The sequence below is a fragment of the Lissotriton helveticus genome, chromosome 1_1, assembly GCF_964261635.1.
Source record: "Lissotriton helveticus chromosome 1_1, aLisHel1.1, whole genome shotgun sequence".
In the NCBI taxonomy this organism is placed as follows: domain Eukaryota; kingdom Metazoa; phylum Chordata; class Amphibia; order Caudata; family Salamandridae; genus Lissotriton; species Lissotriton helveticus.
The window spans coordinates 429,426,408-429,454,197 of NC_136057.1; the positions used below are offsets into that span (position 1 = coordinate 429,426,408).

At 44.0% G+C, this 27,790-nt stretch overlaps 1 protein-coding gene across 6 annotated transcripts in view; it reads left to right on the forward strand.

Annotated features, from left to right (window-relative positions):
- Nucleotides 1–27,790, forward strand: part of FGD4 (FYVE, RhoGEF and PH domain containing 4) — a 749,528-nt gene that overhangs the window by 489,712 nt on the left and 232,026 nt on the right. For all 6 annotated transcript variants that reach the window (XM_078673796.1, XM_078673797.1, XM_078673800.1 and 3 more), the window contains exon 2: nucleotides 3,643–3,816. In XM_078673796.1, coding sequence (XP_078529922.1) covers nucleotides 3,643–3,816 — 174 coding nt within the window. The remainder of the gene's footprint in view (nucleotides 1–3,642; nucleotides 3,817–27,790) is intronic.

Consider the following 27,790-nt stretch of genomic DNA (forward strand, 5'->3'; position numbering starts at 1 on the left):
CACCACAGCAAAATTCGCACCGCTGCAAAGGGGTTAATAGCAGAGGACCACTCCACTCAAGCCTTAAGCTTACTTGCATTTGTTGTACTTTCCACTTTTTAAAAAGAACATGGGTTCTCGTTTATCCGTCTGTGCATCAAGAGTTGAAAATGAGCCTTTTGGCATTTTGAAAAAAAAAACATTAATTCAAGCAGGTTTATGGTCTTGTTTTTTCTTTGTATCTTAAAATGTATTCTACTTCCTGTTCCTCATGTTACTGGAGGAAGTATCAGATCTCAACTGTATCTTTACAAGGCCACTTCCTCTGGCTAGCGCAGGTTGTTTGTCATTTTAAAGAAGCCTTTGTCCTCTGTAGTACTGCATAATACAGGATTTTTCATTAGTATTAGAGAAACAGTCATTTTCATTGTGATGTGCTTTCTGTTTTACCATTGGATATTGTAATGTGTCATTTGTTTCAAACTATGCTCACAGTGCGATTCCTCTGTTTAAAAATATATGTTACATGATGTGTTTTGGGACGTTTGCCAAAACTTTTTTTTGCTCTCTTTGGAGGTAAGCTTTGTCGGTACTCTATTGCCCTCTAGAGATCTTACGGACTTTCCTTGTCTTTTGAGATGAGCAGTTGAGCCTGTCCTCTTGCTAATGCAGTGCTTTGCCTTGCGCTAGACTGTATCTGGTCTTAGCTATGTAACTAAAATAAAGATGATCCTTATACTGATTCTCATTTATTTTGCATTTTGATAATTTATTGACATTTTATCTGAATTGACTATTTTTGCCTTCTGTAACGATTTTAAATTCAAATACACCTTTGTGGTTTTGACTTTGAACCTTGTCTGGTGTAAGTCTGATTTTGACTTAGTTTATCTCTGTGTTGTGGGTCATCGTCCTCTAGGACTCACAATGTCCCCGATCCTGAAAATGAGCACCTAAGAGTAATAATTTAGTGTCAACAATTTAATAGAGAAAATAGTGTTGAAACAGCCACCTCTGGAACTTGCTGCTGGACATCTTACAAACCCTAAATCACCTCTTGTCTTTGAGCAAAAATTAAAAAGTGTGCCTATAACGAAAATACACATCCAATTGGCGCCCTACCAGCACAGAGATGCCTCTAAGTTTATCGTGTTATAAGTGCAGTGGTGAAGATGAACCAGATCTAGAAGCACACTCAGTGATCTTCAAGACTGAATATCCAGGCTCAGCATGGAGTTCCAACTGCAAAGAGACATGTGATAGAATTATATATTGGTAATGGACATATCAACCCCAGCCAGTCCCCCTGAACATGTCAGGCATATTTGGTGCAACTGATCACATGACTAACGAGTAGACTTAGATTACCACCTACTTAGCATCAGAGGACTTAACTCCTAACCAACCATTAAGTCTTCTCCCCTTTACCGATTGGCCCAGCGTTATGTTCAATCTGGAGAGTGCCAATATTTTGCTTCTGTATTTCAGTGGGCGTGAGAGAGAACCATCATTCACAGCCACTCGTAAACTGATACGCAGATCGGTCTCCCTGCCTGCAGGTTTAGAGGCAGTCATTCTTGTTCAAATAACGGATCCGTTTGCTGTGCAATGGGGTACATTTTGCAGCAGATTAATGGAATTCGCTCATAGTCCAAGATAGATGTTTGAAGCTCTTTGGTAGTTAGCAGCAGTGTGACATAGAGATGCAGTTTGTGATTACATTACCTCTTAGTAGTGTGATGACCAGTTTAAACGACATTGGTCCATGCTTCCGTGTCCACTTTACATCACTAGCAAATCCTTCATAGAGAGAGCTTCTAATTTCACCCCTAAAGGATAGCACGGAGATTATCACTGTATATTCTGGTCTGTAAGTTGCTTTTAGATCGTAATAGACCACCTTCTGTGATTTTTACTGAGGCTCTGGGTGCATGTCCATATGGCCTTGGTGGGGCACAAAATGTTGTGTTCAAGGACTGGATTTTTGCAGTGTTTGTTTACAATTGTTGCACCGGTCTTCTCCTTAGAGGCAAAGCTCATGGAAAGTCTGTTTACTAGATGTAAGTCATGCTAGTTTGCTCTAGCATCTTCAGGTGAAATTTGTCTATGTAACGCTGTGGGTTTGCACTTGATGCATTTAGAATTCCTTGCCACCTATCCAAGAACTACCGCTGTCAGGGTAATTTAGACTCTGGTAGGCAGCCTGCTCCCCCCTACCAAAGGACTGTCCACTGCATCGTGAGATCCCTCACCACCATGTCTGGGAACTCGCTGACCTCTGTGTGTCTGCCTGTGTAGTGCTTACACAGAAAGCAAATACGTTTATTGGGAGGGTTCCAGGATGTTTCAGCCCCGCTTGACAATATATATATATATATATATTTTTAAACAAACCCACAAAACAACGTTTTCTTTCTAGAAAAACAAAATATGAATGACTGACGTGCTGGGAGTTTTCTCCCTGCACATTTGGGTAAATTACGCTTTTTGCTGTTAAGAACAGGCAGGCAAATACGTATGTCGGAAGGACCAGTGATCACGTTTCCAATGGTGGAGCTAGCTGAGGCCCCGCTGCTCTGCTGTCAGAAACCTGGCACTTCACCCAGCTCTAGATGAGGTGGAGAACCCAAAACACTATATGAGGCCATATGTTATGCAAACAATTGACTCTGTAAGGCTAACTTTTTGAATGTTCTATGTTCCCATTTCTATAATCTCTTCCCCCAGTTGATTCCATTCGATCTCTCCATAATGTCTTTTTGAACAATTGGATGGCTATTAATTAGTCAGTGAACATACCCTCTTGAAGCGAAGGTAGTTGCGTCATAAGAATAAGACTGCATCCTATCACAACTCTAACATACACATTAACCTATGCACTCATTAATTAGTACAGCGATTGTGGGAGTGGCAATTGTTGCCATTGGCCTATGTGTACATATTTATTCGTTAGGTAAAATCAATTTTTGTCTCGTATATTAATCCTTTGCAATTTCATAACACCCCTTCAGGGTCTTGAAACGCTAAGAATGTCAGATTCTGTAAAGTTGCAGGAGACTTCTTTTGATAAATAATGGAAAATATTTAATGAGTTTTGTCCAAAACCGATCAAAGCCATGTATGTGAATGTTGTCCTTAAATAATACATTCATATAAAATGATCACCATGCGGCATGACTCGAAGGTGAGACTTCTAATGGAAAACCAGTGTAGCAAGGGGAAACGGACTCTGCAAGAATCCAGTCCTTGATATTGATATGTTTGACACTGTGGATGAATGACTTGACCAGATCTACTATTTGGCAACAAAGCAAGTGCAAGAAAAAACATTTGTATAGAAGACATAAGAGAGCTCACTTGTAAGGGTGAGGTAGATCACAACCATTCATAAACAAAAAGGCAGAATCTGGATACCATATTCTGCAGCTGAGTTATACATTTTTTGGGATAATTTAATAGTTGAGTGTAATCTGGATCTGGAAAAAGTAGGTCAGAAATGATGTCTCTTGGTATCTGCTGCTGTCAAAAAGAAGTAAACATCAAGAGATGATACAAATGAAATTTCGAAATCAAGTTTCTAATTCAGTAGATAACATAATTCTGTTTCTCTATTCTATGACCCTGTGTTAATGAGAACAATGTGTGTTTTGTTTTGATTTGTAGGCAACAGTATTGTCTGTCCACCTTTTCTCCTATCTTCTAAATCTCTATCCTCGAGCAAAACCTTATTGGTGGATCAGACATCAAGTAAAGCATGCAATGAAGACCCTCGTGCTCTAAATGGAAAAGCTGTGGTTAAGAAGGGGTCATGCCAATCTCCAAGTCCAAAACCTAAAGGTAATTCCACATGTTTCTGATACATTTGGGTGGTAGTTTCTTTCAGTGAATAGTAGTCTCTCCTCTGCATGCTGCAAGCTTGTTAAAAATATATATAATGCTTGATCACTTTCCATAAAGCTCTCTACGTGCATTTGTTGGGGTGTGTTTGCTTCATTGTAATCGAAATGTATATACTTATGTATGCATGTATGTTTTAGTAAATGCCTACCTCAAATCTAGCTAGATTGCAGCAGAGTCCCGTTGAGAAGTAATCCAAGATGCTCTTCATCAAGTGGTGAACCTTGAGGTGAAGTGGAGGCAGGCGGGCAACTAGAGCCAAATTTCGGGGGTGGGGGGGCTGAAAAATATTTCGGGGGGGGGGCTAATTCTTCCACCATAGACAGAGTGGCTGTAAGAAGGGGTCAGCACACAACAAAAGCCTCATTTGCAAGTAAATGGTCTTTTAAAGACCTGTCAAGTACTCAGATGCGGCTGCAATAAGATGTTCGCCAGCCCGCGAAGCTGTCTCTGCCCGGGCTGACGGACACGACGGGGGGGGTGCTGAAGCCCTGTGAGCCCAGTGGGTGTTGTGTGCCTGAGTGGAGGAGTGTCTCTGTGGTGGGCAGTGTCAGCCCAAAGACGTTCACCAATTACCAATGAAGTTCTTTTAAATTGATTTATCTTAAGCTCTGATCTGAACTCTAAGTCAGACCGACATGCTTGTTATGCTAAGGTGCATTCTTCCATATTCTAAGTGCATAGCTATAGAAGGGTTTATTTTGTTCTTTTTCTTTCTTATGTTTCTTGGCAGGTAGCTTCCGGCTTATTGTATTGTCCTTAAAGAAATGTTCATTTTTTCGCTGGTATGATGCATCACTGATGATCGCTCACTGATTCGCTAGCCATGAAATGATGCACACAGTGTAGATTGATCTGGGTGGGAGAGGTGTGAAATGTTTAGGTGTTTGACAAGAAGTTTAGCAGTATGGAGTAGTTGCTTCATAGAGTGGCACTCAGGCATGTTGATGAGCCGGGATCCTCATCCTCCAGGTAAAGAAGGGCTAGTCTTGGATGGTGGTTCTAAAGATCACTTTGGGAATTTAAGGCTTGATTCACAATAGGAATTGTTGCCAGGTTCTCTATATTGTTATGCCAAAATGTTTTGGAGTTTAAAAGATGTTTTGTTTACTGTGTGTTGTTGTGCCATTCTTTTCTCTTGCATGTTGGAGAGCCAGTTCTGCATCTGACATTGTCTGATTCTGTTAATGACACCTCGAGCAGGCTCAACTGCACAGCATTCAGTCCATACGTTTGTAAAGCACTAATGTTCAGACTTGGATGTTGGACAGGATTTCATGGTGGGGCAGACAGCATCAAGAAGTGCATGTAGAATTCTATGTAGACCCACAGCATGTCTGATATAGATTCACTTACTACCAACCCACCTTCTCCTGTAAATAAAACATACTACAAAGGTTGAGCTGATTTCATGAAGTGATTTGGCAAATAATCGAAGGATTGTGGAAAATCAAAGAGGATTGTGGAGTTTGTCAACATTGCAATATTACAATCGTAACCACTAGACATGCAACGTTAATCAAATGGATCATTTAGGTGATCCAAGTTGATGTATTGGTAAACTGGAAACTGACCCTCTCCATTGACCTTCAAAATAGACATTAGTCGGCTATGTTTTCACCTCGTCCTTGATTACCCTATCTCACAGGTTCTCCTTCGTAAATACCCAAATACCAATACAGCATCCTTCCTCATATTCATAAAATTGGCAGAGCAGTCAGTTAACCAGCTTTGTGTCCGCTCTTACAAAGAATAGCCAAAGGCTTGTTAGTAGCAGGGCAAGCCACATTATGTCCAACCTCCACATCACACCCCCATTATATGGTATTTTTAGTAGAATGTTTCTTCAAACCCACTATGTAAATATAATTTGCAAGAGTGGTACAGCATTCCTATACCCACAACAGAAGTACCATTGTAATATCGAGTACTCATGACTACCTAATTACTCCTTCTATCTACCCTTCCTCTCCAGGCACTCCTACTGTCACCCTCCCCCACTTACTATCCCAGGCTCACTTGCTTTCCCCTTTCCACTGTTACTGATGCCATCCCCTCTGCAGGCCACCTTATTCACTGCCGTCAATCTACACCTGGTCCTGTGAAAACCAGTTGGGTTCATACACACCAGAAGGGGTGAAGAGACTCGAAAGACATGTAACACCACAAAACAGAGAAAATATAACTGTTTTGGAAATACTGCCCTCACTCACACACCGAAGTGTGTGACATGCTTCATCATCGGGTCTGCTTACATTACCGCCAGGTGTAGCCACACTCAGGACGGAGCATAAGGGAGGGGATAAACATAAAAGATCAAAGGACACAAAACATAACAAAACAACATATATATTAATATATTTATATCCCAACAACACGGGAAACAAAAACAAGTTTATCCTAGTCGTAATGTGGAAAAGTAAATTTTGCCATGTTCTGTGTCCCTACGCCTCATCCATCATATGTTATGTATGCATGACCAATATGCATATGTTATTCCCCATTTCTGATTAAAGACGCAATTACAGTTGTGTCCACCTCTGGTATGCTATTTTCCAGTCCTCGTGAATACTACGAATATCAGGCCTATGTAAGTAATGTTGCCACGTTTCTCAGTGTGCACGTTATTCAATTATAAAGTCCCCGTTTCTAGGCCTCAAAAGGGCCCGGACCACAGATTCAGCTCCTGTCTCCTGAAAAGCCTCGCTGAGGAGCGATACAGCCCCCACCTGTATCCTCGACCCTTCACTTACTTCCTGCCTAGCAGTGCCCGGTGCAGCCCGGCTCTGCCTCTGAGTCTGCCAAAAGTATGTTATAAGTTCCTGCTATCAGTTCAGTCCTCCTCTTCTGCATTCCTAAGCTACTGAACTGCATCAATAGTTTCCGTCATTGTCTAGCCTTCTCGGCTCCACGTTAGAGAAATACTGTATTTAATGGTCATTTAATATTCTTCATGCACTACATGTAGAATAATGCATGGTCCAGTCTTAGAATCAGGTTAGCTTTTCCCCTCATGACTTCTAGTTTATATCAACATGTTCCCTAAACATTAGATACCAGATAGGGTTTAGGTACATGTCGCTCCGACCCTCCAGACTCTAGTCTCTGCTCCTAGCACAGAGTTCGTAGCCCCAACTTCTCCTAGTAACACGTCATTGCCAGTTTTCGCGCACCATTAGGTTAGAGGTCCCGACTCCTTAGGTAGCCCCCTCCTATGTTTCCGCCCATTCATGACATATTCTGTTACGTTTGCATCACATGTCTATGTAAACTCCCAGTTACACCCACTTTTACTGTTATCTCTCGCGACTGTTACACGTCACGCCTTCTATTCCACCCACTGTCACGCCTACTGCAATGTAATGCTATGTGTTTGCGCTATGTATATATATATCAATGTTATGTTATTGAATGCTAGCGCGCTCATCCCAGACCAAGCCCCAGCAGCTGCTGGGCATCTTTTTCCCCTACTGGGTCCCAGTTGTCCTGCTGGGCCCTGTCGTTCTGCTCATCCTATGCAGGTTGTCCTGATCCTGTCCTTATGCTGTAATAAACCTGCAAAACTCCTACTACCTCGAATCTTGACTCTTATTTATTGAGCTATCTGTTATTTATTCATTCATGCACTCAAAAATAGGGTATTATTTATTTATTTACCACATAATGGCGCCCGAACAGGGACTTGCCCTTTCCCCACGCGTCGGTGAAGCCACGCCGACCCCCTGACCCCCTGCAGTCGTGACGGAACTCTTCTGGCCAAGTGCAGATATTTCTGCTTCAAGTATCCCTCAGGCCCACGGAGGAGACGGAGGAGGCGGTCCAGCATCCGAACGAGACGGTGGAGGAACGCGGCGAGTCCCGACCAGAGCCCAAGCCGAGAGTCCAAGGTCCGAGGTATCCGGAGGTCCACCCGTAACTGAAGTCCGAGGTCCGAAGTTCGTCGTCGTAGTCCAGTCCCGTCCGAGGCCTTCCGTTCCGTGCTGCCCGGTGAGTACCATTGCTGGGGTAGTGTCTAGACAGGGTCAGTCTAAATTGACTCTGGTCCGTGGGTTGGTGGTACCCAAGCCCGCAAACGAAGTGTTCACCTAGGTGGATACGGGTCTTGATGTGTTCCTTTATGGGACCGGTATGTTCCGTACTGTTACAGCAGTGCATCCAGTAACTCTAGTCTGTTCCGTTCTCGAGAATTCTGTTCTGTTTCTGTTTTCAGTATTTTTCAGGTAGTATTCTGTTCGAACTGTTATTTATGATGTTGTTTAATGTATTTTCAATGTCGTGGTATACCTGAATTGTTTTCCCAATTGTTATTGTTTTTCGTGTATTGTATTGTGTTCCGATTTAAGTTTAGAATGCCGCTCTTTTCAAAGTTACGTCAGTTAAAAACTAGAAAGGGTCTGCTGGAAGCAGCAGTTCCTGTTCCGCCAAGGGACAGTCCAGGTCACTTTATGTATCAGAAACATGGCATAAGCGCCATATTGTATTTAGATTTATGGGTAGAGTATACCAAACAGTTAGAAGAAGAGTATAGATGGCCCGTATCGGGTACATGGGATGCCGAATGTATCATGCGAGTAGAAGAAGCATTATGGAAAAAGAAAGCCAGACAGTCACAGAAAGATGCCATCGAGTTATGGCGTAAGGAAGCGCATAGAAGAACGGAAAAGGAAGTCAGAAAGTCAGAGTTAAGTAGAGAATCCCAAGAACGAGCCCAAGAAAGAGAATTAATCGAGATAGGTGAACAAGTCAAAGCCGAACAGTCAGACAGACAGAGGCATGCCCTTATTAAGGGTATGTATCCTCTTCTTGCCGAAGGTGTGCCAAAAGCGACCCCGGAGGCATCCAGTAATTTCCCGCCACCATTAGTTCCGACCAAGCTACGTCACAAACCGACCGCAGCTGATATTTTCATTTCGTCCTATTTGGATGACACAGTCCCAGAATATGCAAATCCAGTTCGCGCTCCACCTGTCCCTGTAAATCAGGCACTTCCCGCTCTTCCAGGCACCGGAGTACCTGTTACGGTACCCCCGGGTCAGCCCGCCATACAAGTTCAGCCCACGTTACAATTACCGACCCTGCAAGCACGAAGAATGTCAGTTGACGATTCTAGTCTAGGGGCCGCAGGAGGAGGTCCTCCTCAAACCCCGCCGCCACACAAGCGTTTATCAGTACTCGAATTACATGCTCAAGCATCACAGCGTACTCCCAAGAGTAATAAGTCTGTCGCAGAAATCAGGCAAGCCCTTAACGAATGTAGTTATGATCCAGTTCCAGGCGAAAATACTATGGTTTTATATTCCTTGCGTGTAAGAAGAGTGACCGAGTATCTAGTCACCTTGCCGAATATGAAAGAAGATCTAGACAGAATATATCGTTTCATCCGTACAGGGGATGATCCAGAAAGTATTGGCGAGATTATGTCCCAAAGGAAAGCCGAGATTCAGCTCATGATATTAAAGTTCCTGATCAATTGTCTAATAAGAGAACAAGATTACCCGACTAAAGATCCCGCCGACATGAGAATCCTAACAAGGTGGAGTGATAATATAGCCGAGGGTAAGCACAAGACCATTAGTGCCATGGAAAGTATGTACAAGAAAATTCGTAAAGAAATAATAAAGTTACACGAACAGCGTAAAGCAGCACAAGTAAGCGAGAAAGAAAGTGCCTCTGATCCTGAAGAGGAAGACGAGAATCCCGTCAGAATAGCGTATGTAGGAAAATCCAGATTTCCAGATCGCCATTTACGTCCAGAACCTAAGTCTATTTTTCATCATCCAGCACGAGAGCCGCGCTCTCTAGAACAAGTATTTCAAGCTACCGATCACATTCTGAAATCACGAGTCGGTTATAGCGAACTAAGTACTATGCACGAACAAGAACTAGCCCGATCAGCAGTCCGATGGATTACTGATTCTACCACTTTTCCAGACGAAATAGTGGCACAAATGTTTCTGAAACTGCCCCCAGCCGAGCAACGACTGGTGGGTATGTATATGATCCAGCACCTCATTACCCTGTATGAGGGTCAACATTCTGATCCAGGTCCGTTACATGATATCCTGAACGAGTTACTCCAGTATAGATGGAGAGGTCTAGGTACCGATTTAATTAGTGTCATTCTAGAACAGCGCCACAAGTATAGAACGTTCCTGAACCCGCATTTTGTTCATGTCTCACCCCCAGAAAGTAAACCGTTTTACATAGACAGACAGAATCCGTTACGAGAAGTCCACCCAGTCCAAGGGGCGGGTGGCGACATGCAACGAGTGTTTGTATACACTCCGATATCAAAGATGGAACTCCTCGAGATGAAGAAATTAATTCCCTGTCATGACAAAGATCCAGCAGGGTTCCATCGAGAATTAAAAGACATGCTCCGTATGGGAGAATACACCTACCCAGATATCATTAAAATGTTAAAGGTTCTGCTACCCGCAGGGGTGTATGAAAAGTTAAAGGAAAAAGAATGGGAGGTGGGAGAGAAAAAGATCGATTGGACAGCTCTAGAAGCTGAAGACAAGGCACGAGTACCAGGTACCGGTCTTGGAGATAAATGTAAAGAATTACCAGAATTATTGATTCAAGTTTTACCCAGATTATTGACAACTAGGAAAGAAGACTGGGATGCAATCTCAGCCTGCAAACAGAAACAAGAAGAAGATATTAGTGATTTTTATTCTAGATTCGAGAAATGTTTCAGTATTAACAGTGGTCTCAAGACAAGTAGTGAGTCATACCCTCATCTTTTCGTTACCAAATTGGTCGAGAATTCAAGTCCACAGATTAAAAACCGAGTTTTGAAAGTCGAAAGCACCTGGCAAGCAAATAGTCCGTCCCAGATGCTCCAGATGCTCCAGTACCACCAGAATAGAATCAGAGAAGAGCAAGAACACGAGAGAAAACGTATGAAAGACACGAAAATGAAAGTGCTAGTTGCACAATCTATTCCCCAAGACAGTCAGAAGAGGGGTCCGAATCAAGCCAGTCATCCTGCAGCTCCCGTTAAAGGGAACTGCAATTATTGTAAACAGCCAGGTCATTTTATAAACGAGTGTGCAGTTCTGAAGCACAACATAGCTACTGGTAAGACTAAAGAAAGACCACGTCCGCCTAGACAAGAACAAGTTTCACAGGCTCCTCAGTCACAGAATGCACCACAGACAGTTACAGTACCGCAGCCTATTGCTGCAACACAGTACGTTACATCGCAGATGTACCAGTATGCACAGTCTGAGTATCCAGAGTACCAGTCATATTCATGAAACAGCCTAGAGAGGGAGGTAGGCTTGCCTCTCATCGAGATACCTGTAGACCAAGAAGGTCCCTATGTTCATAGTCAAGTATTAGGGAAAGACAGAAAATTTCTGATCGATACAGGGGCAAGTAGGACCACAATTAGTCATGCCGAAGTTCCAGGGGCTCCGCTCTCAGGCTCAAGAAATGTTTCCCTTGGATTTTCAGGAAAACCCATAGTTAATGAAATATCTCAGCCAGTTACTCTAGAAGTAGGTCCATTGTCCCGTACTACTGATCTGTTACTTACTAAGTCATGTCCAGAAAATCTATTGGGTATTAAGACATTGAAAGAATTAGGTGCAATTATTTGTTGTTCCCCAGAGGGAATACGTCTGTTCCTACGTGACTTTAAGGGTCACTATGTATTACGAGATTTTGATTCAAGATTGTCTAATGTTCCGCAGCAGTTATGGGCGCAAGGTCCAACTGATGTAGGTTACATGCAAATCACACCCTATCGTGTGACTCTCAAACCAGGTGTAGTGTTACCCCGAATCAGACAGTACAGATTGCCACCTGAGGCTGTAGCAGCCTTATCCAAAATTATTGACGAGCTCATGGCTCAAGGGGTAGTTGTAGAAACTGACTCCAATGTATGCAATTCTCCGATCATTCCAGTCATGAAACGTACTGATCCGAATGCACCCCCAGTATATCGATTAGTGATTGATTTACGAGAGCTTAACAAATGTATTATTCCTCAGTACCCAGTTGTTCCAGACATTTCTTCTCTGTTAACTGCCATTGATTCCGAAGCCATGTTTTTCACTGTTATTGACCTCAAGAATGCATTTTTTAGTGTTCCAATTCATCCAGACAGCCAGTTTCTTTTCGGATTTTGTTTAAACGGAAGGAGCTATATGTTTACACGCGCTCCTCAAGGTTTCACAGAAAGCCCTAGTATTTACAGTCAAGCACTCAAGAGACAACTAGACAACATTCACATGCCAACTGACACTGCCCTGCTCCAGTATGTCGATGATCTACTGATCACAGCCCGTTCTGAACGTGCTTGCGAGCGAGCATCACTTACAGTTTTGTATTTCCTAGCCGAGATGGGGCACAAGGTGTCACCTTCGAAGCTTCAATTCTGTGTCCAGCAAGTGGTATACTTAGGACACTTGCTGTCCAAGAGGGGTAGGCAGTTGACACCCGACCGTATCCAGTTAATAGCGAGTCTTCCCCAGCCCAGAACCCAGAAGGAGGTACGTGCCTTTATCGGCCTTACTTCCTATTGTAGACAATGGATTCCCCAGTATGCATTTCTAGCCAAGCCATTGATACAGTTAACGACACAGGAGGCAGCCGTATCGACTGTCCTCCCTTGGACATCTGAACATACACTTAGTTTCAACGAGTTAAAGAAAGCCCTATGTCAAGCTCCAGTTCTAGCTACACCGAACTACAGTAAGCCTTTTACACTTTTCGTTACAGAACGCGAAGGTACAGCATTATCTGTTCTCACACAAGATCAAGCAGGTCAATACAAGCCCTGTGCTTATTTTTCGAGCACATTAGATCCAGTCGCCCAGGCGTTGCCTGCGTGCCTCAAGTCAGTTGCAGCCACAGCACTAGCTATCAGACAAAGTGATTCCATAGTTTTAGGACATTCCCTGACAGTACAAGTTCCACATTCAGTAGAAGTTCTTTTAAACCGAACACAGACTCAGCACTTGACAATTGCACGTTTAACAGGTTATGAACTGACACTGTTCCAGCCACACATAGAAATTAGACGCTGCAACGTCCTGAATCCTGCTACACTGTTACCATCAGTCAATTCAAATCCAGACCCACATGATTGTGTGGAAGTAGTTAACATTACGACAAAGCCCAGACAAGACCTGACAGACATTCCGTTACTAGATCCTGACCTGACACTTTATGTGGATGGTTCATGTATGAGAACTAGTACAGGAGAACTAGTCGCCGCGTATGCAGTGACTACTGACACTGAAGTTATTGAAACACACCGTATTGATACTCTGTCCGCTCAAGCAGCAGAGCTAGTTGCTCTGACACAAGCCTGTATACATGCCAAGAACCTGAAGGTTAATGTCTACACAGATTCACGTTACGCATTCGGAGTTGTACACGACTTCGGAGTGCTCTGGCAGGAGAGAGGTTTTATGACTTCTCATGGAACCAAGATTCAGCATGGTCTCCTTATTCAAGCCCTGTTAGATGCCATACATTTACCGACATCTATTGCTATCATGAAGTGCAAAGCACATACGAAAGTTACTGACATTATTTCCCAAGGTAATGATCTAGCAGACCGCACAGCCAAGCTTACAGCACAGACTCCAGACATTCCAGTTAATCAAACACATACTCCAGATCTGATTACATGCATGACAGTTAAGGACCCTACACAAGATGTCATAGATATCCAGTTACATGCTACTCCCGATGAAATCAAGAAATGGTCTGTACAAGGAGGGGTCCAGACAGATCAAGGATGGTTAACGAAGGGTAGAGCCACATGGTTTCTCCCCGATTCTATGGTTCAAGTCATTATCAATACCGCACATAGTCCAGCACATTTAGGAGAAAAAGCTATGTTAGACAGTATCCAGAACATTTGGTTCAACAAGCATTTACGAGCTGCAGCCAAGCAGAAAGTCCGTACCTGTATGATATGTTGTCAGTTCAATCCAGGTAAAAGTGTCCCGGTGGAACAAGGTGGTTTCCAGCCCCCTGACCACCCTTTTGAGGTCCTCCAGATGGATTATATTCAGATGGAGCGATGTCGAGGTTTCAAGTATGTCCTTGTAGTAGTATGCGCTTTGTCCAGGTGGACAGAAGCATATCCAGTCCCAGATTACACAGCCGCGACCACTGCCAAACAGTTGGTTCGTGAATTTTTCCCTAGATACGGACTCCCTAGAGTCGTATATTCTGATAACGGTCAGCCATTCTCATCCGAACTCATGAGACACGTTTCCCTGTTGTTAGGGTACCAGTGGAAGTTCCATTGTGTACGCCATCCAGAAGCAGCTGGACTAGTAGAAAGACATAATCAGACTCTGAAAATCCGTATAGCAAAAATCTGTAAAGACAAGGGTGTGGACTGGTTAGTAGCTTTGCCAGTCGCTCTGTTTTACATGCGTATGGTCGCACATTCCAGATCAGGTCTGTCCCCGTATGAGGTCGTTTTCGGCCGCCCCCCTAACATGTGGGGTACTCCTAGACCCCGATGTATTACCGATGTTTCATGTAATATGCTGACAGATTACCTAGCTTCCTTGATGTCTGCCCTCAACTCATGTCGTTCACAGGTTGCCGCCGCATTTCCAGACAATACCGAGGTGGCACCGCACGAGATCGTTCCAGGGTCGTTGGTGATGATCCGCAACTTTGACAGATCAAGTCCGCTGGAACCACGTTGGAAAGAGCCACGTCAAGTCCTCTTGACCACCCGAACTGCCGTCAAGTTAGAAGGCAGGAAGGGGTGGGTCCACCTTTCTCATGTAAAACTTTTTAAAGGACCAAAGCCAGTCGTCAAAGACATTGCCAAGAACATTTCCCAGGATTCGAAGGATTGCCAGAACATTGTTTTAAAGGACTGTCCCGCACCAGACTTTGTTACAACCCCTCCCTTGTTAGAGAAAACTCCGCAACAGGAGTATAAGTTAAAGCTCAGGTCTAATAAGTCAGCCAGTTTGATTGTATAAGTCCTCCCCTAGGTGAAACGGTTAGACTGTTTCTGACATGTATAAAATAGACCCCCATAGTGAGAGAGTCAGTCGCAGTTCACTACAATGCATCGTTTTTCTGAGTTTCATATTATTTCTCAGCCTAATGATTTCCTGCACCAGCTACGCATTTTTTCTGTATTTACCAGTTCCTCATGTAAATATGTCTGCTAATGCTACAGTAGAGCACACGTTTAGTGATCTGCCTCCTCACGAATATGCATACCGCCTTGCCATGCGTAATAACACATTCATCCGTATGTTACATTATTCACACCAGACCAGCAATGCCACTAATTGTTGGGTGTGTGGTCGACTCCCCCCTTTCCAGACATCGAAGGGAGTTCTGCCACTCTTTCCTTATCCATTCTCACACAATGGTTCGTGTGGAGCATGGTCCACGTTAACGTCATCCTCAACAGATATGTCTTTTCTTAACAGTACATGTTTTCCAGACAAGCAAGGTTTTCCCCACAGAACAGGTTTAGATTTAGAAAATGAGGTATATAATTTAGGAAATTATTCGTCGAATTTCATGGTTCTGAATGTTCAGTCTGATACTACTCCAGACTTACCTGCTATTTCAGTACTACCAGTCAAAGGCGAATTATGTATCCGTAGTTATGGTTCTGTACATATAGGTCATAGTGAATGTACTACTGTTGTCAAGTATGGTGACAGTGGGAAATCTATTTTCAAAGCTTCACGTCATTCTTATTTTATTTGTGGTCAAGCCGCATATGTTCGTCTGCCCCTCGATTGGGAGGGAACCTGTTACATTGCCTTCCTACTGCCACCTGTTTTTCTAGCCCCACCTGATTATCATAGGAATTCTTTCTTAGTACACATTAGACATAGAAGGGAGTCCCCAATTGTCGATTATACTGAAACTGCTCTAGAACAGTATACAGATTTCAATAAAGGTTTCTTTTTCTTTATAGGACCTGTCCAGAATAGTAAACTAATCCGTAGGTTAACAAGAACCCTTGAAGCTGTAGTAAATGAGACTGCCTCTGCTCTAGGTAACCTAACCGAAGAACAATCTGCTATGAGATTTGTCGTTTTGCAAAATCGTCTCGTCCTTGACGTCATACTGGCCGATAGGGGCGGGGCCTGTAGAATTCTCGGATCTAGTTGTTGCATTTTCATTCCAAATAACGCGCCGTCTGTTTATTCAGCTATAACCAGACTTCATAAAATTGCCCATCTGTTACATCAAGATCCAGGCACCTGGACATGGTCCGGTTGGTTCTGGAATATAATTTCCGCATGGGGATGGAAAGTCCTGTCCTTCCTAGGTATTGCAGTAGCGATCATATTTAGCTGCTGCCTCTGTATACAATGTGGCCCTGCGATTTGCAGCATGTGTGCTACCTCTTGTATTCCTAGTCCCAAGCCCCGTTCTAAATCCCGTTCCAAGACAATTCGAGACGAGCAAATGGTACTGTATGAAATGATAGACGGTATCATGAATATTGATGTTTCCTGATGGAAACGTAGTGACAAGGAGGGAATGTGGAAAAGTAAATTTTGCCATGTTCTGTGTCCCTACGCCTCATCCATCATATGTTATGTATGCATGACCAATATGCATATGTTATTCCCCATTTCTGATTAAAGACGCAATTACAGTTGTGTCCACCTCTGGTATGCTATTTTCCAGTCCTCGTGAATACTACGAATATCAGGCCTATGTAAGTAATGTTGCCACGTTTCTCAGTGTGCACGTTATTCAATTATAAAGTCCCCGTTTCTAGGCCTCAAAAGGGCCCGGACCACAGATTCAGCTCCTGTCTCCTGAAAAGCCTCGCTGAGGAGCGATACAGCCCCCACCTGTATCCTCGACCCTTCACTTACTTCCTGCCTAGCAGTGCCCGGTGCAGCCCGGCTCTGCCTCTGAGTCTGCCAAAAGTATGTTATAAGTTCCTGCTATCAGTTCAGTCCTCCTCTTCTGCATTCCTAAGCTACTGAACTGCATCAATAGTTTCCGTCATTGTCTAGCCTTCTCGGCTCCACGTTAGAGAAATACTGTATTTAATGGTCATTTAATATTCTTCATGCACTACATGTAGAATAATGCATGGTCCAGTCTTAGAATCAGGTTAGCTTTTCCCCTCATGACTTCTAGTTTATATCAACATGTTCCCTAAACATTAGATACCAGATAGGGTTTAGGTACATGTCGCTCCGACCCTCCAGACTCTAGTCTCTGCTCCTAGCACAGAGTTCGTAGCCCCAACTTCTCCTAGTAACACGTCATTGCCAGTTTTCGCGCACCATTAGGTTAGAGGTCCCGACTCCTTAGGTAGCCCCCTCCTATGTTTCCGCCCATTCATGACATATTCTGTTACGTTTGCATCACATGTCTATGTAAACTCCCAGTTACACCCACTTTTACTGTTATCTCTCGCGACTGTTACACGTCACGCCTTCTATTCCACCCACTGTCACGCCTACTGCAATGTAATGCTATGTGTTTGCGCTATGTATATATATATCAATGTTATGTTATTGAATGCTAGCGCGCTCATCCCAGACCAAGCCCCAGCAGCTGCTGGGCATCTTTTTCCCCTACTGGGTCCCAGTTGTCCTGCTGGGCCCTGTCGTTCTGCTCATCCTATGCAGGTTGTCCTGATCCTGTCCTTATGCTGTAATAAACCTGCAAAACTCCTACTACCTCGAATCTTGACTCTTATTTATTGAGCTATCTGTTATTTATTCATTCATGCACTCAAAAATAGGGTATTATTTATTTATTTACCACAGTAAACTCGCCATGGTGCAGTCACGCGGCGATCCGTAAGCAGGCAGCTGTGCGAGGTCTTTCCCTTGGAACAGATGTGTTCTTGGGACACCTTCCTGCAGGGCGCCATGTCGAGTTTACGACTAGAATAAACTTGTTTTTGTTTCCCGTGTTGTTGGGATCCCCTCCACACGTGGTGATTCAATTGGAATATTGTGTGATCAGCCATTTGGTACTTTGACCGAACTACGTTTAGGCCAACATCAGGACTGGTAACGACATACGTCCTGAAGAAGACCGGGGTGACCTTTAAGGCCAGTAAGTCGGTCGAAACATGTTGACACAAGCGTTATTAGGAGGGTTGTTTTGAGAACTCGAACTTGCTCTTTGAAACACTACCCATCCTTTTTTCTCTTTTTAATCCTGGTTGTAGAACCTATTAATAAAGGTTTATTTGGTATCCTCAAACCAGTTTTAAAGCACTTCCTCATTAACTGCACTTGTCGCACACCAGTTCTAGTCACATGGTGACATTGACTGATCACTTCCTTTTGTATATATATATATATATATATATTCACTGAAAAAACCATAGGTTAGAGACCATATATAGTTAGCTGGACATTTTATTGACATAAAACCAATGAAATTCCATATATAGTTAGTTGCACTAACTATATATCGCGCACCCGCAATCCACTGCTGATGATGTCACATATTACATCATTCATGACATGGTCAGTGACATCACTGATGACATCTCAAATGACATCACTGATGACATCACTGATGACTTCTCAAATGACATCACTGATGACATCATCTAGTGTCTGTGTGTTTTTGTAAAGTTTAAATATGATTTACATATTGAAGAATGAGTGGATGTATGGAAGACTGAGTGTGTGTGTGGCTGGCTGGGAGGTGTGTGACTCTGTGCATATCAATGTGTACTTGTATCAGTGATTGTATAAGAGAGTAAGTATGTGTTAGTATATGTGTGAAAAGTATGGTGTTCTGTGTTTAACTGTATAGATGAGGAAATCGAAGTGTGATTGATTCTTCACAGGACTGACTAGGTGTATGAGTGCATATGATAGTGTTGTAATAATGAGTGACTGTATGTATGAGTGATTGTATGGGTGAATGAGTGAATGTGTGTGTAGACGTAGGAATCAGTGAGTGCGTATGTAGTAACTGGTATTGGTGTGTCATGATGTCATCAGTGATGTCATTTGAGATGTCATCAGTGATGTCATTTGAGATGTCATCAGTGATGTCATCAGTGATGTCACTGAAGTATGGTGTTCTGTGTTTAACTGTATAGATGAGGAAATGGAAGTGTGATTGATTCTTTACAGGACTGACTAGGTGTGTGAGTAACTCCATGGATGAGTGGCAGTGTGTGAGTGTCTGCATAGGTGTATGAGTGCATATGATAGTGTTGTAATAATGAGTGACTGTATGTATGAGTGATTGTATGGGTGAATGAGTGAATGTGTGTGTAGACGTAGGAATCAGTGAGTGCGTATGTAGTAACTGGTATTGGTGTGTCATGATGTCATCAGTGATGTCATTTGAGATGTCATCAGTGATGTCATCAGTGATGTCATGTGAGATGTCATCAGTGATGTCATCAGTGATGTCACTGACCATGTCATGAATGATGTAATATGTGACATCATCAGCAGTGGATTGCGGGTGCGCGATATATAGTTAGTGCAACTAACTATATATGGAATTTCATTGGTTTTATGTCAATAAAATGTCCAGCTAACTATATATGGTCTCTAACCTATGGTTTTTTCAGTGAATTTTCAAGGTTTTGTAAATGCTAATTCCTAACTATATATGGTCTATAACCTATGGTTTTTTCAGTGAATATATATATATATATATATATATATATATATTACCTACTGGCGATAGCCAGTAGGTATATATAGTTAGGATTTTTTTCCTATGGGAACTATATATGGTCTATAACCTACGGTTTTTTCAGTGAATTTCATTGGTTTTTTAAAAGCTAATATCTATAGCTGTAAAATATATTCTTTATTACGTGACGTATCACGTAGCCACGTAAGACGCCTCATGACGCGTCGCATAACCGTGACGTATCGGCTCTGCGGCGCAAACAAAACCCGTAACGTAAGCGTGCCGGAGCACGCTTACAGATATATATCTTTTTTTTAACCTTAATTAGACAAAATCTACACGTGCACATATCTTGAGGCCTTGCAAAGGCACATCAAACAAACAGTCCCTACAATTTTGCCAAGTTTGCTGGAAATCTATTCCCTTAATTTTTTTTTTACTGTTTCTCTTGGTTTTCCCCTTGTTACGCTTACCGGGACGCTACCCGGTACGCGAACCGGACGCTCCAAAAACACAAGATGGCGGACTCCCGTTACGCTGCCGGTTAGCTGCCCGGTTCGCGTACCGGGAAGCACCTCTACCGCGAAAAATCGCGGGGGACTTTAATATCCCCCTCATCAATCCTAGGGGGTCAGGAGGGGTTTACCTTGCCCCCTTTCCTTCATTTCCCCCTTCTTTTTTCACCACATCTTGTCTCTCGAACCTACCGAGAGACAAGATGGCGGCCGCTCCGGACGGTTTACAATGTTGACAGCTACGCTGCCGGTTAGCTGCCCGGTTAGCTGCCCGGTGAGCTGCCGGTTAGCTGCCCGGTTCGCGTACCGGGAAGCGCCTCTACCGCGAAAAATCGCGGGGGATTTTAATATCCCCCTCATCAATCCTATGGGGTCAGGAGTGGTCTACCTTGCCCACTTTCCTTCATTTCCCCCTTCGTTTTTCACCACATCTTGTCTCTCGATCGTACCGAGAGACAAGATGGCGGCCGCTCCGGACTGTTTAGAATGTTGACAGACACCGGAGAGCCAATCAGCTTCGCTTCGCGAAGTTCCGTTACGCGTCAGGTACGCGAACCGGGGCGCTAACCGAAGCGCTGTCACAGATATATATATTTTTTTAAACGTTAATTTCTCAAAATCCACTGGAGCACATATATTGAGACATAGCAAAGGCACGTCGGGCAAACCATATCTACAATTTTGCCAAGTTTCATGTAAATCTATTCAGCCGTTCGAGCTAAAAGTGAGTCCAACCGCCCTATGAAAAAATGAATGGGAAAAACGCGTTTTGGGACCCCCCTTTTTTCTCGGCCCCCCCTTGACGAAACCCCCCCCAAATTTTCAGGGGCTGCTCAGAAACAAAATGTGCCATTTTCCTGAAAATTTCAGCCAATTCCGTCCACAAACGCCAAAGTTATTAGACATAGAATTTTCAGAAATCCCATAGAGAAAAAATCCTAACTATATATACCCACTGGCTATCGCCAGTAGGTAATATACATATATAAACATATATAATCTGCATATCTATATAAATATAAATGCATGCATACATATACATATATGCATACATATGCATGTTATTTACATGAAAGTTTTAAAAACACTAATAAAAGCAAAGCTAAAAAGCCACCTCATTACAAACAGAATGGCTTTAACTTAAACGAGGGCGAGATCTATTGCATTTTCAATGCTTGTTTACTTTGGTTCTATTAAGAAGGCATTCAGATGTGTCACACATTTGCCATAAATTCTGAATGTTAGCACTCTAGTTGCTCATTAGATCACTGTAGTAAAGCTAGTGCTCACCAGGGAAGTCTGCTGCTAATCATGGGTTGCAGCCATTTTCCCGCATTTTTTATCCCGCAGACTTTCAGTCCGCATACCATTATCCCGCAAGGTCATTGACCTCGCATACCATTATCCCGCATTTTTTCAAAACGCATGTGCATTTATCGCGCATGCCTTTACAAAGAATTACGTTTTAAAGGCATGTATGGTAAATGCATTTGCGTTGTGAAAACCACGATGACGAGAGAGGTAAGTGGGTTTGTGTTAATTTTTTCGTGGGTTAGTGATTGTGTAGTGTAGTGTAGTGTTGTGTAGTGTAGTGTTGTGTTAGTGTAGTGTAGAGTTGTGGTGGTTGTTTAGTGTAGGGTCATGCTGGGGGTAGTGTTTTAGGGTTTAGGGTTGTGTTGTAGTGTTTGCGTAGTGTAGGGTCATGCTGGGGGTAGTGTTTTAGGGTTTAGGGTAGTGTTGTAGTGTCTGCGTAGTGTAGGGTCATGCTGGGGGTAGTGTTTTAGGGTTTAGGGTTGTGTTGTAGTGTTTGCGTAGTGTAGGGTCATGCTGGGGCTAGTGTTTTAGGGTTTAGGGTAGTGTTGTAGTGTTTGCGTAGTGTAGGGTCATGCTGGGCGTAGTGTTTTAGGGTTTAGGATAGTGTTGTAGTGTTTGCGTAGTGTAGGGTCATGCTGGGGGTAGTGTTTTAGGGTTTTGGGTAGTGTTGTAGTGTTTGCATAGTGTAGGGTCATGCTGGGGTGTAGTATTTTAGGGTTTAGGGTAGTGTTGTAGTGTTTGCGTAGTGTAGGGTCATGCTGGGGGTAGTGTTTTAGGGTTTTGGGTAGTGTTGTAGTGTTTGCCTAGTGTAGGGTCATGCTTGGGGTAGTGTTTTAGGGTTTTGGGTAGTGTTGTAGTGTTGTAGTGTTTGCGTAGTGTGGGGTCATGCTGGGGTGTAGTGTTTTAGGGTTTTGGGTAGTGTTGTAGTGTTTGCGTAGTGTAGGGTCATGCTGGGGTGTAGTGTTTTAAGGTTTTGGGTAGTGTTGTAGTGTTTGCGTAGTGTAGGGTCATGCTAGGGGTAGTGTTTTAGGGTTTTGGGTAGTGTTGTAGTGTTTGCGTAGTGTAGGGTCATGCTGGGGGGTAGTGTTTTAGGGTTTTGGGTAGTGTTGTAGTGTTTGCGTAGTGTAGGGTCATGCTGGGGGGTAGTGTTTTAGGGTTTTGGGTAGTGTTGTAGTGTTTGCGTAGTGTAGGGTCATGCTGGGGGTAGTGTTTTAGGGTTTAGGGTAGTGTTGTAGTGTTTGCGTAGTGTAGGGTCATGCTGGGGGTAGTGTTTTAGGGTTTAGGGTAGTGTTGTAGTGTTTGCGTAGTGTAGGGTCATGCTGGGGGTAGTGTTTTAGGGTTTAGGGTAGTGTTGTAGTGTTTGCGTAGTGTAGGGTCATGCTGGGGGTAGTGTTTTAGGGTTTAGGGTAGTGTTGTAGTGTTTGCGTAGTGTAGGGTCATGCTGGGGGTAGTGTTTTAGGGTTTAGGGTAGTGTTGTAGTGTTTGCGTAGTGTAGGGTCATGCTGGGGTGTAGTGTTTTAGGGTTTTGGGTAGTGTTGTAGTGTTTGCGTAGTGTAGGGTCATGCTGGGGGTAGTGTTTTAGGGTTTAGGGTAGTGTTGTAGTGTTTGCGTAGTGTAGGGTCATGCTGGGGTGTAGTGTTTTAGGGTTTTGGGTAGTGTTGTAGTGTTTGCGTAGTGTAGGGTCATGCTGGGGGTAGTGTTTTAGGGTTTAGGGTAGTGTTGTAGTGTTTGCGTAGTGTAGGGTCATGCTGGGGGTAGTGTTTTAGGGTTTAGGGTTGTGTTGTAGTGTTTGCGTAGTGTAGGGTCATGCTGGGGGTAGTGTTTTAGGGTTTAGGGTAGTGTTGTAGTGTTTGCGTAGTGTAGGGTCATGCTGGGGTGTAGTGTTTTAGGGTTTTGGGTAGTGTTGTAGTGTTTGCGTAGTGTAGGGTCATGCTGGGGGTAGTGTTTTAGGGTTTAGGGTAGTATTGTAGTGTTTGTGTAGTGTAGGGTCATGCTGGGGGTAGTGTTTTAGGGTTTAGGGTAGTGTTGTACTGTTTGTGTAGTGTAGGGTCATGCTGGGGGTAGTGTTTTAGGGTTTAGGGTAGTTTAGTTGTTTAGTGTATGCTAAAGGCATATTCGTTCTAAAAGTTTTCGTTATTTTAATTTGCGGCCTAATAGTACATGCGGGATTTTTTTTGCGGACTGATGGTATGCGGGATTTCGTCATATATTCGCTAATCATACTTTCTATGGCAAAATGAACCCCCTCATTTTGTTCCTTTTTAAATTAAATGTATTAAGAGTTACCACTTTATTCCAATCAAGATGGCTTCAGGTGTGCCATACCTTTGTAATAAGTAGGACTGTTAGCACTCTAGTTGTTCTTTAGAACACTCTGGGACATTCTGTCATTGGGCTATAGTTGGGCTACATCTGGCTGATATTTGGGCTACATTTGGTTTTTTTTTGTCTCTGGTGGCCATCTTTGGGCTACATTGGGCTACATTGGGCTACATTTGGGCTCCAACATATATATAGCCCAATGTAGCCCAATATATATTTTTCAAAGTTAATTTTCGTAAAAACCACTGGAGCCTATATCTTGAGACATAGCAAAGGCACATCTGGCTACCAGTCCCTACAATTTTGCCAAGTTTGGTGTAAATCCATTCAGCCGTTCAGGCTAAAAGTGAGGCCAACCGCCCTATGGAAAATTGCATGGGAAAAACACGTTTTGGGACCCCCCTTTTTTCTCGGCCCCCCCTTGACGAAACCCCCCCAAATTTTCAGGGGCTGCTCAGAAACAAAATGTTCCATTTTCCTGAAAATTTCAGCCAATTCTGTCCTCAAACGCCAAAGTTATTCGACATAGAATTTTCAAAAATCCCATAGGAAAAAAATCCTAACTATATATACCTACTGGCTATCGCCAGTAGGTAATATATATATATATATATATATATATATATATATATATATATATATATATATATATATATATATATATATATATATATATATATATATATATATATATATATATATATATATATATATATATATATATATATATATATATATATATATATATATATATTAATATATATGTTGTTTGGTTTTGATTTGTGTCCTTTGGTCTTTTATGTTTATCCCCTCCCTTATGCTCCGTCCTGAGTGTGGCTACCCTTGGTCGTATTGTAAGCAGACCCGATGATGAAGCATGTCACACACTTCGGTGTGTGAGTGAGGGCAGTATTTCCAAAACAGTTATATTTTCTCTGTTTTGTGTTGTTACATGTCTTTCGAGTCTCTCCAACCCTTCTTGTGTGTATGAATGTGACTTAGGGGGTTCGGGTTGGTAGAGTTGTAGATACGGTTGACCCTCTCCCCTTACCTGTGTTGAATGAAAACCAGTTGGGTATCAGCGACGTGGAGCTGGCTGGCTTTGTGCCAGAGTGAGAGGCTGTCCAGAGCAGCAGCAGAATGTAAATATGTAAGAAAATGTCACGTCTTGATGTGTAGGTGCATCGCTGCTTGTATAAATATGTTTGGGGGTATACATAACCATATATTGTGAGAGTGTGTGTGCGTGCATGCGTATTTTAGAAAGGTATTGTAAAATGTTATTGTATAAGAATGATTACAATCATAACAAGAATGACCATCAGAATTAAAATCAAAACAAACACCTATAATTAACCTCATAGCTGCTATGGAACGTCCAGCTTTCGTGCTGGACGTTCCATTGCGCAGGTGCAGTTCGAACGTTCAACGGCCGACGGCAGCACTACGGAGGTAGTGGTGCCGTCGGCCGCTGAACGTGCGCAGCGCTTAAGGGGCTAATTCAAGATTTACAATTCCACCTTTAAAATTCATATTATGGTAGTCTTAAGGCTAGTATTAGGAGGTGATTGCCCATCTGCTGGCTTGTAACCATTGATTAAAAGTTTCTCAGTATTATATCGAAATATTTCCCATATCTGGCCAGACTGTTACATCAGTAGAGTTGAAGTACAATAATAGTGACTCCTTACAAGTATGTATTCCATGTGCTAAAAATACTTAGAAGCATCCGACAAGCAGTCCCAAATTGAGGGGGAGCACAATAGAAGATTGTGGAATGCGCTCTAGTCTATGCGCGTATACGCGATGACGCGGCACGCGCTAGACTAGAGCGGATAGGCGGCGCATGCGCAGTGGAGGGGGAAACAAAGGCGCGAATGCTAGGAACGGCAGTTGGCGACCGGAGCTTGGCAGAGTTAGACGCTCGGCGCCCTTAGCTCGCAATATATTAAATGTGATTTAAATAAACCTGAGTTATACAGCTAACCTGCCTCTGTGTGTCCTGTGGGATAACTACCAACATTACAGTGGCGACGAGGCTGGGACCCGGACACCACCAGGTGCAGTGGACGACAGCAAACACCCCCACAGCCACACTCACGAGTCAGCAAGGCAAATCACCTGCAAGGAAGAGCAAAGGGCGTGGCAGCAGCGCAGCAGCACGGCACGAAACCGAACACCAACCTTACAAGCCAGGTTAGTGTGGCCCAAGACTCCAGGAGCCCCCAGGCAGCAACCTGGCAACCAAGGGAGACTCCCCCAAGCCAGAGGACGGGGGGGGGAGTGCACAGACTGCGCACAGTGCGAGGGACAATACCCCAGGGAGCCCAAGGGGCCAAGGTGACACGGCAGAGAGCGTAGGAGCGTCTGGTGAACCCACCCAATGGAGGGCCCAGGAAGGCGAACCTAGAGGTGAAGAAAAAATGGCGAATCAAGCGTCAGCCCTGATGGCACCAGTCCCGTTCCTACCTAGACCAGGTGAACCCCAACTAAAATGGGAAGACTGGAAAGATTATTTCCTCAATTACATTGAGGCTCTCGGAGATGAGAGTGAAGGTGAATACACGCCGGAAAGGAAAAAGAGACTGTTGCTCCACAACTTAGGCCCGGAAGGGGTGAGGGTGTTTAAGAACCTGGTGCCCAAGGAGAGGGGTGCAACGGAGACGGATGTTTTTGTGAATGCCCTGGACGACCTGGACAGCCATTACCGCCCAGCGGTTTGCGTCTCGATAGACCGCTATAACTTCCAACAGCGAAAACAGGAGGCGGGAGAGTCCATTGATGACTATGTGGCAGCCCTCCGTCGGCTAGCGATCACGTGTAGGTATGGGAACCTGCAGGATGAATACATCAAGGACCAAATTGTAATGCACACCACCAGCAGAGCGGTTCAAGACAAGCTATGGGCAATGAACGAGACAACCCTGAAAGAAGTTGTGGCGATGGTCAAAAAGGCGGAAATGTCGAAGAGAGGCGCAGACGCGGCGAAAAGGGAAAGTGGGCCGAGACAGATGATCAACAAGATTGATGAGGCACCACAATCCAGCAAACCCAAGAGCAATTACGGAGACCCGAGGAAGGATATAAGAGGGTCTGGGAAACAGATGGCTCGCTCCGGCCCGGGAACAAAATTCGCGTGCTACAGATGCGGCAGTGCAGCACACGCGGCCCAGGACAGGCGTTGTCCCGCGTTCCGCGCCAGGTGCTCGTTCTGTGGGTTGACGGGTCACTTCGAAAAGGTCTGCCGGAAGAAAGGGACGAAGTCCACTGTTAAGTGCATCGATGCGGCCACGGCCAACGTAAGTGAGGAAGACGATTTGGATGAGGATGATCTGGTCCTGTGCATAGAGGATCAAGTGCTGGACGTGTCCGGGAAGCGAAGAGATAAGCCCCGCACCGACATGCTCATCGGGGGCGTCAAAGTACATGTGGCCGTGGATTCAGGGTCCCCCTGGACCATTGTACAAAGGTCGATATGGGAAGAGGACTTCGCGCCAGTCATAGGACCTGACCTAATGCCGCCGGACATCAGACCCATCTCGTATACCGAGAATGCCATCCCCCTGGTTGGGTGCAGGGACCTGGAGTTCGAATTCAGAGGACGGTCAGCCACGTGCACCCTGTATGTAGCAGAAAAAGGCCCGTCGGTACTGGGATGGAGAGATGCAGGTGATCTCGGCATCATACTCAATCCTGGGGGGAAGGAACAGATTTTGCTAACAGACGAATGGCCCCTCTCGAAGGAGGAAGACTGGAAGGCAGCATACCCCAAGGTCTTTGAGGGCACGGTTGGCAAACTGGACAAATTCGTGCATAAGATGGTCCTCAAGGAGGGAGCAGTACCAGTGGTGCATAAGGTCCGGAACATACCGATGTCCACGAGTGAGGCGGTGCGCCAAGAACTACTGAAGCTAGAGGAGCAAGACATCATCGAGCCAGTGGACAGTGCGGAATGGCTATCGCCTTTGGTAGTGGTCAAGAAGCCCAATGGCAAGGTCAGACTCTGCGTGGACCTAAGGGAGCTCAACAAAAACCTCATAGTGGAGAGGTTCCCGCTCCCTAGAATAGATGAGCTGCTGGCTAGGACAAAAGGCATCACCCACTTCTCCACCATAGACCTGACGTCTGCGTATTACCAGATAGAACTG